Source organism: Lygodium microphyllum, chromosome 1 (assembly GCF_053477565.2).
Source record: "Lygodium microphyllum isolate KBCC chromosome 1, Lygodium_microphyllum_v1.1.10, whole genome shotgun sequence".
Taxonomy (NCBI): domain Eukaryota; kingdom Viridiplantae; phylum Streptophyta; class Polypodiopsida; order Schizaeales; family Lygodiaceae; genus Lygodium; species Lygodium microphyllum.
This window is the reverse complement of record NC_141135.1, coordinates 146,036,165-146,050,278: the sequence shown is the minus strand read 5'-3', so window position 1 is coordinate 146,050,278 and position 14,114 is coordinate 146,036,165. Positions and strand designations below refer to the sequence as shown.

At 45.3% G+C, this 14,114-nt stretch overlaps 1 protein-coding gene across 5 annotated transcripts in view; it reads left to right on the top strand.

The window, feature by feature from the left end:
- Window positions 1-11,632, top strand: part of LOC148041780 (uncharacterized) — a 64,143-nt gene extending 52,511 nt beyond the window's left edge. The window contains exons 6-8 of one of the 5 annotated variants that reach the window (XM_087682394.1): window positions 5,068-5,227; window positions 5,329-5,696; window positions 9,244-9,384. In XM_087682394.1, the coding sequence (XP_087538520.1) occupies window positions 5,068-5,227; window positions 5,329-5,696; window positions 9,244-9,256 (541 nt within the window). In that variant the 3' untranslated portion in view covers window positions 9,257-9,384. Of the gene's footprint in view, window positions 1-5,067; window positions 5,228-5,328; window positions 5,697-5,852; window positions 6,937-9,243 lie in introns of those variants that run through there. The other 4 variants (XM_087682385.1, XM_087682379.1, XM_087682373.1 and 1 more) reach the window with 4 other exon arrangements.
- The last annotated feature ends 2,482 nt before the right edge of the window (window positions 11,633-14,114 follow it).

The window sequence follows — 14,114 nt, the reverse complement described above, 5'->3', positions numbered from 1 at the left end:
CTGCATGGCTTACCACTGGCCATTGTATCAGATAGAGATGGAAGATTCATGAGCGACATGTGGAAGGAACTCTTCAAGACTCTGGAAACCCAACTGAGATTTTCATCATCCTTCCATCCGGAGACAGATGGACAGATAGAACGAGTCAACCAAGGCAACGAAGATTACCTCCGCAGCTATGCGAGAGTGGATCAGAAAGATTGGGCCTTGTACCTTGACGTCTTGGAATTCCACTATAATAGCTCCATCCACTCGGCTACGGGGTACACTCCCTTTGAGTTAGCCACAGGAAAAGAAGTCATTACACCACTGGCCTTAGCATCCGGAGCGGCCAAAGCGGAGGATCAAGATGTAGAAGAATTTTTGAAGAAATGGAGAGATCGCAATGCAGTAGCTAAGCAAAGTCTCGAGCAAAGCAAGATAACAATGATAGAGCAAGCAAATAAGAAGAGAAAGGCGGTACTATTCGCCAAAGGAGACCTGGTCCTAGTGAGCTCTAAGAATATATCACTTCCCAAAAACATGACCCCCAAGTTCAATCACCGCTACTATGGACCCTACCGAATCACTCAAGTGCTGAACGAAGTCACCTACAAATTGGACCTGCCAGACAGTGTTTGTGTTCATAATGCATTTCATGCTCGTCTTTTGCGCAGGTTCTATCCCGACAACCAATGGGGACGGCACGTACCAATGCTCCATTCCAATGGTCCTTTCGAAGTAGAAGCATTCCTCCGACGCCGGGAACAAAGAGGCTTCCCCAAATACCTCACCAAGTGGCGCGGGCGTCCACTCAAGGAGGCCCCTTGGATCTCAGAAGCGGAGGCCCGTGAACGCGGAAAGGTTGCCTTCGCCCTTTGGCTCGAGGAGAATCCCCCTGCTCCTTCTACCGACCCTTGAGCCGCCTCAACACTTCCACAAATAATGCGGTTCTCAATCATAGGCCCCAAATGTGCCTCCACTCCTCAAATGTAATCGATTCGAGGGTGGACTTGCATGGTAGCAATCCTCACAAATAACTCCATCAAAAAAGAAAAAGCCCCAACGTTTTAGTGCGGTAGACACTGGCCAGTCTGATAATATAGACTGTGTTAAGACCCCGCGGTCCCCTTAGACCGGCAGACACTGACCAGCTTGCTAGGAAAAGCTGCGTTAAGACCCCGGATGAGTCAAATAACAAACGCTACCCTTAGATTGCTGAGGTCAGCAATCCAGTAAGTGGGGGTGAGTGTAAGGGCTTTGTAGCCATACCATGCCGTTGCTACCGATTGCACCTATATAGGGAGTAGTAGTGACTCAAAGCCCTGCCTTGTTTCCACTCTACGTGTGATTCCCTATGCCCAGTGGTGAACCCTCTTATGTGCGGCGTCACGAGGGTGTAGTCCTGGGATGTGTCTATGTTGTCCCGCTTTTGGATTGAATAATACAAGAGTATACCTTGAGCTCATATCGTGTTACCTTTCTGTGCCGTGTTGAGTGCGTAACGAGTGCAGGTTTACACCCCCCCCCCCCCCCCCCCCCCCCCCCCCTCCTTCCCAAAAAAAGAAGAAGAAAAAAAACAGGGCAATGGGCTCTTATTGTGCACTCATACTAGTGCACAAGCACACATACATACACCTTATTGCACTTGTTCCATGTCCTATTAACAGAACACAACAATTGAGGTTTTTTTTTTCAAGGAAAGTGTTATATATTTGGGTGACTCTTGATTGAATATCAACAGCAAATTCAGATGATATTTGCATTCTGGCAAATATTCATATGCCTTGCACCACCACCAAAAAAAACATCACAAGCAACTGTAAGGAAAACAGGAAGTCTATCCCTGGCTAGTGGCTCTTTGGGTTGGTAATATGGCCAATGGAAGATATGACTACTTGAGTATAATTCATAGTAACAGCAAGTAGACTACACTCCCATTATAATGGTTGAGTGAGTAGAAAGAAATGTGCCACACGCACATTTGGCCAAAAAACATGATGCAATCAAGGCTGGCTCTCAATTGTCTTGTAAATGATCCCAATGACCTCGAGATCACCATTGTTACCATCTTTCTCGCTCCTTGCTGTCCCAGTCACCTGTGCACCTGCTCTTCACCATTAGCGAGATCATCTCAGCCCTGGAAGCTACTCATAATGAGCCCTCAATTTAGTCTCTTGTTTTTGGCTAACTTGTTCATCTCTTGTAGAGCCCTAAAACATATTTTTAATAGTTTTCGTTAGTGTGAAACTCTAGAGGATTTGGTAGGACAAAAGGGCCATTAAGTTCAACAAAAGGGATGCATGCTCACTCTTTCTCAACTTTTTTTCTGATATCATCATACCATTGTCTCGGAGTTTTGATGAGCCATCATCATCACCGTCATTGCCATCTTTCTCGCACCTTGCTGTCCCAGCCGTCTGTGCACCTGCTCTTTCATGCTTAGTGGCATCATCTCAGCCCTGGAAGCTACTCATAATGAGCCCTAAATTTAATCTCTTATTTTTATTCATCTCTCGTAGAGCCCCAAAACATATTTTAAATAATTTTCTTTAGTATGAAACTCCAGAGGATTTGGTAGGGCAAAAGGCCCATTAAGTGCTATAAAAGAGATGCATGTTCACACTTTCTCATCTTTTTTTCCAATATCATCACACCATCGCCTCACAGTGTTGATTAGCCATCATCATCACCATCATTGCCATCTTTCTCGCGCCTTACTGTCCCAGCCATCTGTCCACTTACTCTTTCATCCTTAGCGACATCATCTCAGCCCTGGAAGCTACTCATAATGACCCGTAAATTTAATGTCTTATTTTTGGCTAACTTATTCATCTCTTGTAGAGCCCCAAAACATATTTTAAATCATTTTCGTTAGTATGAAAGTCCAGAGGATTTGGTAGGGCAAAAGGTCCATTAAGTGCTATGAATGCATCTTCACACTTTCTCATCTTTTTTCCAATATCATCACATCATCATCTCAGAGTGTTGATCAGCCATCATCATCACCATCATTGCCATCTTTCTTGCGCCTTGCTGTCTCAGCCATCTGTGCACCGGCTCTTCATCATTATCAACATCATCTCAGCCCTTGTGACCTGATTTGCAGCTGGCAACATCACACAGCCTGATGACATCATTGCTGCTGTTGCGGCATCCAGATTGCTGTCATATTTGTGGCTGGCAATGTTGCTACTCCTTTCCAACAGCCCCTGAATGCTGCACTGTAGTCTGCTTCTCACACAGCTGTTACCCTGCTCCTGAGTTGCTGTGCAGTGCATGCTGTTTCAGCACTCTTCGATCCAAAAGACTGCTGTGTTTTGCAGTTTCTGCACTTCTGAGTCTTGGAGTCTTTGTCCTCACCTTGGGCGTCGAGTAACGATGGTCTACCACATTGGAGACTTGTTTAGAAGACGACGTTCTTCTTTATCATCCCTCAGCCAGCTGTTGACAGCCTTCTAGTTCCTTGAGGCTCAATTGTATTGCATACATCCATATCATCAGTTTGTTCACTTAGTTGTCGTGTTTTCTTCTTCATTCTGTAACATATTCATTGCATTCACTTATAGAGTCATTGAGATCCCACCCCTTGGCCTTGATCATGGCCTTCTAGAAGTGCTATAGTTCATCTTTTGCTCTAACACCATCTCCTTACCATTTGCCTGGGAGTGCGCACCAGAAGTAGCAACACGGAGAGAAGAGAACAGTAGATGAATCGCAAAATAAACAAAAAGAAAACACTAATCTGAACCCTGATACAAGGCTGCACACACAACCCTTGCACACCATTGAAGTGTGTCAATGTGGGCACCAAACTGCAAGCAGAAGATGGGAATTTGTTTGAGGAAGATGTGTGAATGATGATATGCTGAACATATGGGAGGCATGGGCTGGGCTGCCTATAAATAAGCAACAGAGGCAATAATAGGCAGACCTAATGCCAGAAGGATGGCAGTTACCAAAAATGGCCTCCTTGATGATGAAAGATTAAGCAACAGCAGTTGATGCGAGCTATAAGGCTGTGTTTTGATCAGGTGCAGCAGTGTGGACACCTAGAGCAGCAAGCTAAATTTCCTGGAGTGGTTAGAATTGTCGAGGGAATGATGGTTGCTGTCAAGGCAACTGCTGGGCAGCCAGTTGAGGAGGAAACTTGAAAGTGGCAGTAGGTCAGAGCCTCTAAATAGTAAAACACACAATGCTGAGCGATGGGAAACTGCTGTGGATGTCAGATGAGCTGCACAACTGTCTGCAAGCAACAGCAGCAGAAAATGCAGGTCTTTCAGCTCTGGAAGACTTACTGGACAGCAAACACAGATCTGAAGCAGATGTTGAACCCATAGGATACAGGGCGGTCTGTCTCCTGACTGTTCTGGACAGCTAGAGGTAGAGTAACAGCTGTAGGAGCCTTAGAACATGCTGGGAGGTGGCACGCATTGCTTAACTAGAGGTTGGTGAGGTTGCCTGCAGTTGATGATCCTTTGGGAAGGTTGGACAACCTCTGGTAGCACTTGGTGGATCCAAACATAGGAGTAACAATAGCGGGAATGAGGGCACTAGCTATTCGGAGGGAAGAGAGACAGAAGGATGATCAATGGAGAATGAATGAAGGTGGCGAATGCCCACAACATATCCTATTCATAGGTAATTTTGAAGCATTTGTCCTACCTTGTGCAATAAATGTCAATACTACAAATAATGCATTTTCTGGGGGGGTTAATGGAGAACAATAGACAAGGTGATAGTTGAGGGTGTGTGAAAGTAGACCTTGGGAGAGAAGCCACTAGCTTCGTGTCCATGTTGGTAAGAATACAAAGGTGTGCCTGGCCTCAAGAGAGAGGACACTATGCTTGTCTCTATATGGGACAAGATGGGAAGGTGCAACCGCCGAGTTTTTGCTTGAAAAATCCAAGGTGTCTAGGTAGAATCTTTAGATTCTTAGTAATCAATAGGTGAGAGAGCAACTCAAGGCCAACCACCCCATCCAAGCCTCAAGGTTACTATATTAATCTGCATACTATAAACTTGAGGTTGCTTAATATTACTATACTGATTGATTTTCAGACAGACATTGACCTATGCTTCATGCAGGGATGGTTTGTCTTTAGTAGGCACTGTGGATTGTCTATCACCTGTCCACAGAAAGTGGCCAGAAAACCTTGCATGGCATCCATCTGGAGAATCCTTGTTTGCATGCTACAATGCTGATGGCAAAGAAAATCAGATAGCTATAATCAGCTCTTTGCCCAAGGTATTTGTTCCCCCCTGGCTCTTTTGTGTGAAGTGTGATTCCTTGTCTGGAAAATTTTCATTTTTGTCAAACCCTTACTATGTTCTCTCAGTTTTATACAGGCCAAAATCGAGTTTTTGGAAGAGAGGCCTCATGACAAAGGAATCATAAAGTGTGTGGTGTTCTTGCCATGGAATGGTGGAACCTCTTTTGCCACTGGTGGTTGTGATCATGGTGTTGTTTTTTGGAGAAACAAGGGAAGCTGTCAATGGAAACCTGAGATATTGCACAAGTCACTGCATACCTCGGCAGTTATGGGTGTTGCAGGCATGCCGCACAAGCCTTTAATGCTATCTGCTGGAGTAGATAGGCGTGTTATCGGGTTTGACACAGAATATGGCAGGAGTGATTTTCACTTTAACCTTGATAACAAAGCACTGGGGATGCTACCAAATCCAGTGGATCCAAATCTTTACATGGTCCAAACTGGGTGAGTATACATGAAATTTAATGTTTTTGTTTAGTTGTTATGTTATTGAGTAGTCAGTCAGCATTGAGCTTTGCCATATCAGTGTCATATTACTATCTGCCATACTATATGAGGGACATGATGTGTCAAAAAAATTTGTATCCCCTGGTTTTCCAGGGCTCTGTGTAGGCAGCTTCGATTATTTGATCTTCGGATGCATCGCTCTGAGCTTCATGTGCTTGGCTGGAAACAAGAAAGCAGTGAATCTCACTCAGCACTAATCAGTCAAAGTTGGTCCCCTGATGGCTTTTACATTGTGTCTGGATCAGTGGATCCCAAGATCCATATTTTTGATATTCGCTATAACAGCAAGGAGCCTTCACAGAGTATACAGGTGCACAAAAGGCGGGTCTTCAGAGCTCAATGGCATCACAAACTACCTCTGCTTGTGTCAATTTCATCAGATCTCAATGTGGGCTTGCTAAAGCTCTGCATTTAATACAAACTCTCTCTGAGAGTCCTCTCTTGTAATCTCTGAAACAGATGCAATGCAATCTCTTGGCGTAAGTCCTACTCTCAATTCAAAGGAGCCCCACCTCATCATATCTGACTCATTCTAGCATGTTCTTCAACTATTGTCATCTGAAGGTGATGGACTTTGATATTGTGCCAAAACGCCATTTGATCATAAAATTTGGTGGTGCTGCTGGGGGTGGGCACAGGAATGACCGCATCTGCAGCTTCTTTAGCTGATAAGGGGTGCTGACTGAAAACTTTTCAACAAATTAGGTGGGCACAGGAATGACCGCATCTGCAGCTTCTTTAGCTGATAAGGGGTGCTGACTGAAAACTTTTCAACAAATTAGCTGAAATGTCTGAAGATTTTATCTGATCCCAAGTGTGTCTTGCTAATTCTTGGTTGGATTTGCGAGATTATAGACTAATATTTGTCCAAAGATTTTGGAAAAGTCTGGCAACATTTTGTGTGTTAGGTCAAGTGTAGGGGTGTGTGCATGTTTTTTGGGTGAAGAGATATTGAAGTCTAAACGAAAAGCAACTGTAATGAATGTTCAATAAATCTCATTGGCTGGATGAGGGAAGCAATCATCATCATCTATAATTTATTCTTTTTGCTGTGGCTTTGGAGTACCAAACCTCTAGTAGTCGTCCCAAACCTGGGAGCCTAGCTCGAATAAATATGGAAAATATCTCCTATTTGTGATTGGAATCTCCTATTTGTGGCACATAAATCCTCTCTCTCTCTCTCTCTCTTTCTATGTCCAAATGAGCACATGGGAACAAGATAGAGGTTCTACCACCTTTTGGCTACAGCCTTGGATGCCCCCATATTTCACTCAGCTGCTCAAAACGAAATCAGGTAATTAGGATAAATATTGTGCGACTAGACACTAAAGAGGACTTGGATGAAACCCAGTGCAGCCATTTCGTAGGAAGAAGCTATAGTATTTGCCACATCTTCTTTGCCTCTTTGAGGATGGTTTTACAAGATGACCAGGATGTATGGTGACCAGGATGTATGGACATCTACCTTTCACACTGCCTTGGGTGCACACTTGGATCGGCTCCACACCTCATTACACCTGTTGAGGATAGAGACATGGAAGCATGAGAATATAAATCCCAAAGGATTGTATATGCCAGGTATGGGGAAACGAGGTTGAGTCAGAGGAGCAGTACACTTGTCAGTCTAAAGTCTATTATGAGTTTAGAGGGAGATATCATTACCACTTTGGGAGGGCTTTGGTCCCTTAAGGTAAGTCATGGAGTATGAGGACCAGAGATGTTTGGGACTATTCCCAATAGAGCTTCAAGGACATAAGGAGGTGCTTCAAACAGATAGCGGTACAGCCTCCTCAGATCTACCCAGACAGGGAGCATTATAGGCTTCTTTACTGAGATGAACAGCATGGCTAGCACTCCCTCGCCTGCAGGATCCCCAGGTCAGATGAAATCTTGATCACGATGAGTTTCCCTGGAGTGAGCCACATTTTTCTGCAGGGCAAGACAAACAAATTTCTTAGAGGACAACCACGTGGCACTTACCATTGACAGATCTAAGTCACCATCGCCCACCATTGAAAGTGCCCACTAGGAGATCTCACTCTCAACATGGAGTAGATATTACAACAGCCGATGAGATGGATACTGAAGGCTTAGGCCGGCATTTGTGATCCTATAATTGTAATCCTTGAGAGAGCATTATATCAAATCTTTTTACTCATCAGTGATCATTTTGGTTCACAGCTTTACTTTTCATTTCATTTCTTTTTCTTTATCATAGTTTGTACAGTTTCACAACCCTTTAGATCTGAATGGTTTTGAGCTTCTGTATACCTTATGATGAGATCTCATCACACTTGTATACATGCTCCGGTCTCATATGCCCGCCCTTTCTCTCTCTCTCCCCCTCCTTGCAGATGGAAGTATGAGAATATATCCCCAAAGGATTGTATATGCCAGCTACGGGGAAACGAGGTTGAGTCAGAGGAGCAGTACACTTGTCAGTCTAAATTCTATTATGAGTTTAGAGGGAGATAGCATTACCACTTTGGGAGGGCTTGGGTCCCTTAAGGTAAATCATGGAGTTTGAGGACCAGAGATGTTTGGGACTATTCCCAATAGGGCTTCAAGGACTTAGGGAGGTGCTTCAAACAGTTAACAGAACAGCCTCCTCAGATCTACCCAAACAGGGAGCATTATAGGCTTCTTTACTGAGATGAACAGCATGGCGAGCACTCCCTCCCCCATAGAAACAGGGAATGCCCGTTCCGGCGCATAGGAACGGATTAACGCGTTCTGGGAGGTACGAGCCCAGGAAACGCCGGCGAAACGTTCCAGCCCGTTCCTTGGCCCGTTCCAGCCCGTTCCATCCCGTTCCCTGGCCGTTCCCTGTTTGGAACGGCCGTTCCAGCCCAGGTATGTAAATTTTTAATTAAAAAAAAAAAATCTGTTGATGTTTCGCAGCTCGCTCCCGCCTCCCGCTGTCGCCTGTCGCCTGTGTCTGTCCCCTCCGCCTGTCGCGTGTCCCCTCCGCCTGTCGCCTGCGTCTGGACTTGTTCCCTGTTCCCTGTTCCCTATCCCCTGCGCCTGCGCCTGCCCCGCCTGTCCCCTGCACCTGCGCCTGTCCCCTGCCCCTGCGCCTGCCCCGCCTGTCCCCTGCGCCTGCCCCGCCTGCTTGTGCTCCTCCGCCTGCTCCTGCTCCTCCGCCTGCTCCGTGCACCTGCGCCGCCTACTCCTGCTCCTGGGACCTGCTCCTCCGCCTGCTCCTGGGACCTGCTCCTCCGCCTGCTCCTGGGACCTGCTCCTCCGCCTGCTCCGTGCACCTGCCCCGCCTGCTCCTGCTCCTCCGCCTGCAGGCTGCTCGGCTTTGACTCTCCCACCTGCCTCTGAGTCTCCCGCCTACGTCGCGTGCGGCACACGGTACACTTTGGACCTTGGTTTTCATTGAACTTTGACGCATGGATGTTGAAATGTTGGCTGCAAATTTCTGTAATTACTAATTTCATTGAAGTTTACAGTTTACTGATTATTTGTCACTTCTATATAGATGGCAGCATTGACATCTATGGGATCTTCATCATCCTCAGCAGGTACTTCGTCAACAACAGGACGAAGTCGAAGCACTACTTGGTCATGGTGGGATGAGGTAGATGCAGGGGTGCCATTGAGAGGTGGAGGGGCTCGCCCTTGGAAATGCAAACTTTGCCCTTATGCTCGCACTAGTGGGGCTGATAAAGTGAGAGCCCATCTTCTACATGAGGAGGGGAAAGAGGTGCGTTTTTGCACCAATGTATCAATTGAGAAAAGGCAGGAGTTACTTGACCGCATAGCCACATCTATGGGGAATTCACATGCCAGGTGGACGCCAAATATAGCAGTGGATCCAACAACATGGACTCCAAGACCAACAGGGCATGGTGCTTCATGCAGAAGACCACCAGGATTAGTGGCTACGCAGCCTTCTCGTGGGCCATCAATGGCAACAGGTCGTGGTGCTAAACAGAGTTCATTGCACACTTCATGGGAACCAAAGAAAAAAGAGGAAACAGATGCAGCAGTGGCACGCTTTTTTTACCATGACCATATTGCATTCAAATCAGCCAGGTCACCTTATTTTTTAAATATGGTGATAAAGATTGCAGAGTATGGACCCACATATAAGCCCCCTTCATCAGAAACTATCAGGACTACATTGCTTCAAAAGGAGAAAGTAGCCATAGAGATTGCAACAGCAAATATTCGCAATCAATGGGTAAGAAATGGAGTGACATTGATAGCAGATGGATGGAGTGACACACGCCATAGTTCCATACATAGTATTGTTGCATATTCTCGTGGAGATGTATACTTCATTGGTAGTCATGATGCTTCAGAGACTGGAAAGAGTGCAGATGTATTGGCATCCGAGTGGTGCGAGGCAGTGCAGGCTGTTGGGGCAGAAAATATAGTGCAGTTTGTGGCAGATGGTGAACCTACAAACAGGGCAGCAGGAAACATTTTAATGGCAATGTATCCACATATCACCTTTAGTCCATGCATGGCGCATTGCTTGAATAACTTGTTGAAGGATATTGGGGACTTGCCATGGATTGCATCTCTTGTTGCGAAAGGCAATAAGATTATCACATTTATATGTAATCATCAGTACTTGCATGCTGAGTTTCGCAAGAGAAGTGACAAAGAACTTAAATACTCGGATACACGATTTGCATATAACTTTCTTATGCTTGGTCGATTGCACTATTGCAAAGGTGCAATTAGGGAGCTATTTGCTAGTGATGAGTATGAAAATTGGACTGGGGCTGCCACTGCTACTGCTGTGTTATGTAATGCATATGTTTCTGATAGAGATTTTTGGGATGAGGTTAATCGCACCAACCAAATGGTTGATCCTATTATGCACATGTTGAGGCTTGCAGATGGCATGGATCCATGCATTGGGAAGATCTATGAAGGTATGGATCGCATGATTGAGAGGTTGGAGAGTTTGGAACCAAATGCAGATAGGTATGAGCAAATCAAGGAGTTATGCATTAGCAGATGGAATGAGTATGACTCTCCTATGCATGCTGCAGCATATGTGCTTGATCCTGAGTTTCAAGGAAAGATGCAAGAAAGAGACCTTGAGGTGGTCAAGGCTTGGAACACATTGCTTGCAAGGCTTTATCCTAGCCGTGAAATGCAACGCAAAATTAAAAATCAGCTCTCTGTATATCGACAAACATTAGGGATGTTTGGTACAGAGGATGCACTAGAGGACAGGACAAATATTGGGGCTGCTTTATGGTGGGAGGACTATGGGGCAGAAGCTCCAGAGTTGCAGAGTTTGGCTATTCGTATTCTTAGCCAAACAATTAGCTCTTCTTGTTTAGAGCAACTATGGAGCTCCTTCAATCACATTCACTCAAAGAAGAGAAATCGTCTTGGTACAATGAAGACGAATGACCTAGTTTATGTGAGCTCCAATCTTCGCTTGCTAGCTCGTATATCAGTTGCAAAGGCTGATTCTTTTATATGTTGGGAAAAAGATGACGATGATGATGATGGTGATGATGATGGGCAGGATGTTGTTCAGCAGGATGAGCATTCAGGCACAGTGGAGCCATCTTCCATGAATCAGAGCACTTAGTAGCTAGCCTTTTGGAACTTTAGAGTATTGACTTGGAAATTGGAGCTCTTGTAACTTGGATCTTTACTATTTAGGCTTTAAAGTTTACTGTTTAGTGCATATTTTGTGTTTTTGCAATGCACACTTGTTGCCAGTTGGACTTATGCAACATTGTTGATTACAGTGTTGAATTATGAATGCGACAATCCATTGCTGGTTACAATGTTTTGAATCTTTATTATTGTTGAAAGTTGAAACTTGATTATTATGTCTCTAGAGTCTAATTTCATGAATTATAATTCATGGTTGATAATAGATATGATCTGTCTCTCTAGATTCTAAGACTAGTGTTGACTCTCTCTCTCTAGAGGATATATATATATATATACCATTCCCTCCGTTCCCGTTCCCTCGCTTTGGGCGTTCCCCCCGTTCCCGTTCCCCGTTCCTGGTAACTATGCCCTCCCCACCACAAGCAGTGGGATCTCTAGGTCAGATGAAATCTTCATTATGACGTGTTTTGCTGCAGTGAGCCACAGTTTTCTGCAGGGCGAGACAAAACAAATTCCGTAGAGGACAACCATGTGGTAATACCATAGACAGATCTAAGCCACCATTGCCCCCTCGCCCACCATTGAAGGTACCGACTAGGAGATCTCACCCTCAACATGGAGTAGATATTACAACAGTCGATGAGATGGATACTGAAGGCTAGGCCAGCATTTGTGGTGCTATAATTTTAATCCTTGAGGGAGCATTATATCAAATCCGTTTACTCATCAGTGATCACTTCGCTGCCTAGCTTTGCATTTCATTTTCATTTTCATTTCTTTTTCTTTATTATAGTTTATATAGTTTCACAGCCCTTTAGATCTGAATGGTTTTGAACTTCTGTATGCGCTATAATGAGATCTCATCACACTTGTATACATGCTCGGGTCTCATATGCCACCCTTTCTCTCTCTCCCACTCCTTGGAGCACCCTTTGTCGGCTATTCTTCTGTTACACCCTCCATTTTCGTATCCCAAAAGCATTTGAATGACTTCTCCAAAGAGAGAGAGAGAGAGAGAGAGAGAGAGAGAGGACGACTCGGGGTAGCAATGACACGGGACCTTCGGACCTGACATTTTGCCCCGTCGGTTGTGATTGCGACTTGCAGAGAGAGAGAACCCGGCCATCTGCCTGCCAGGCGTTGACCCTCCTGTGCCCAGTCACCTCTGACCTACAACACCTTGCCTTGCTCTTGCATACTTAGGGCAGATCGCCGAACTTGCAAACCGCCTCGTCTTCAGGCTCACGAGCTGTAGAACCACGAGATGTGTCAACACAGACGACCTGCCTGTTGATATCGACGACCTACCATGCAACCGATAGACACTGACGACCTGCGACGCAACCAGCAGACATTGACACCATGCCTGTAGCATCATGAAGTGACAGCAAACCCACACATCATCTCCCCTTGCATGCAGCGAACACACGCGAGAGAGAGAGAGAGAGATGCCCTGCCCTGTGCGCTCCTTGTTCTGTGTGGATACCGGCCGTGTAGAACACTTCCACTGCGTGAGGTGTTCTGCATACTGACAACACTCCCCGGAGGACCCATTGTGTGCGTTGTGAGGTTTGAGATGGATACAAAAAAGGGAGTATCGTGTCATCAATCTGATTTGTAGCAGACATGTCCGAGTTAAACACTGATTTTCTCGACCAAGTGGTGGAGGCTTTGGGACCTGATTCGGATGCTGAGGAAGGGGAAGCCATGGTTCCCTGTACCGAGATGGTGCTCCCCTGTTTCGAGGTTCCACTTGGGCCTAATGCGCAGCCACTGATCAAATGTAGTAAACGTACCTCTAATGCCTTGATGGAAGAAACTAGTGGAGCACCCCCAACTCATCATGGGGAGTGCTCCCATGTGCAGGCCACATATGCCACTGAGGACTCTCAATTCCTTGATTGGGAATACTTATTGGAGTTTACCAATACTTTGATGGGTGATTATATTCAACAGAATCGTGAAGCATTCTTTGCTCATGATGGGGATGATGTTTTAGATGCAACTATTGATATCTTTAGTCTTGTTGCATTCTTTCTCGGCATTTTATGAAAGAGGGGTCATCCTCTTATTTATGGGTAGGTTCCCAATGCTTTCATGGATCCGTCAATGGCTGAATTGAATGCTATTGGGTGGAGGAAATTTTTGTGGGACCACAAGGCTTTTATGAAGTAATTCTCAAATCGACAATGCTCCATGATAACCTCTTGGCAAAGGTGCATTTGTTTTTTGATGGACACCTTGATCATGTGGTACCATTGAGACCAATGGTTGACTTTTAGCACTTGCTCTAACAGGAATGGATTGTGTGGATGGAAGTGGAGACTTGCCCCGTTGTGTATTGGCCTTTACTTAAGGAAGCTATGGTAGCTATGGGCACAATCTTGGTGCCCCCTAGCTTGAGGGTACCGATCTTAACCTTATGTGTATGTTGTGAGATATTGCTTGCAAGTGGCCTAATTGTTGAGGCTTCACTGTCTTGGAATGCCATCCTTGCATTGTCGTTTGAAATGGGGCACCTTTATTGGTCAATATTTCTCTTGTGGGTGGTTGGGGCATTTTATGACTGAGTGCCCGGATAAAAAAGCAATGCCAAAGCCAAGAATTCCACTAGTGGTTGAGGAAGATCTCATGGTTGAAGGCCTTGAGGATGAGAAGGCTTCAACTACCAACATAGACAAGCTGAAAAAGCTTATGTAGTTCCAAGTTCAATTAGAACAATGAAGTTACAAAAGGAACAAAAAGATTAATGTGGAC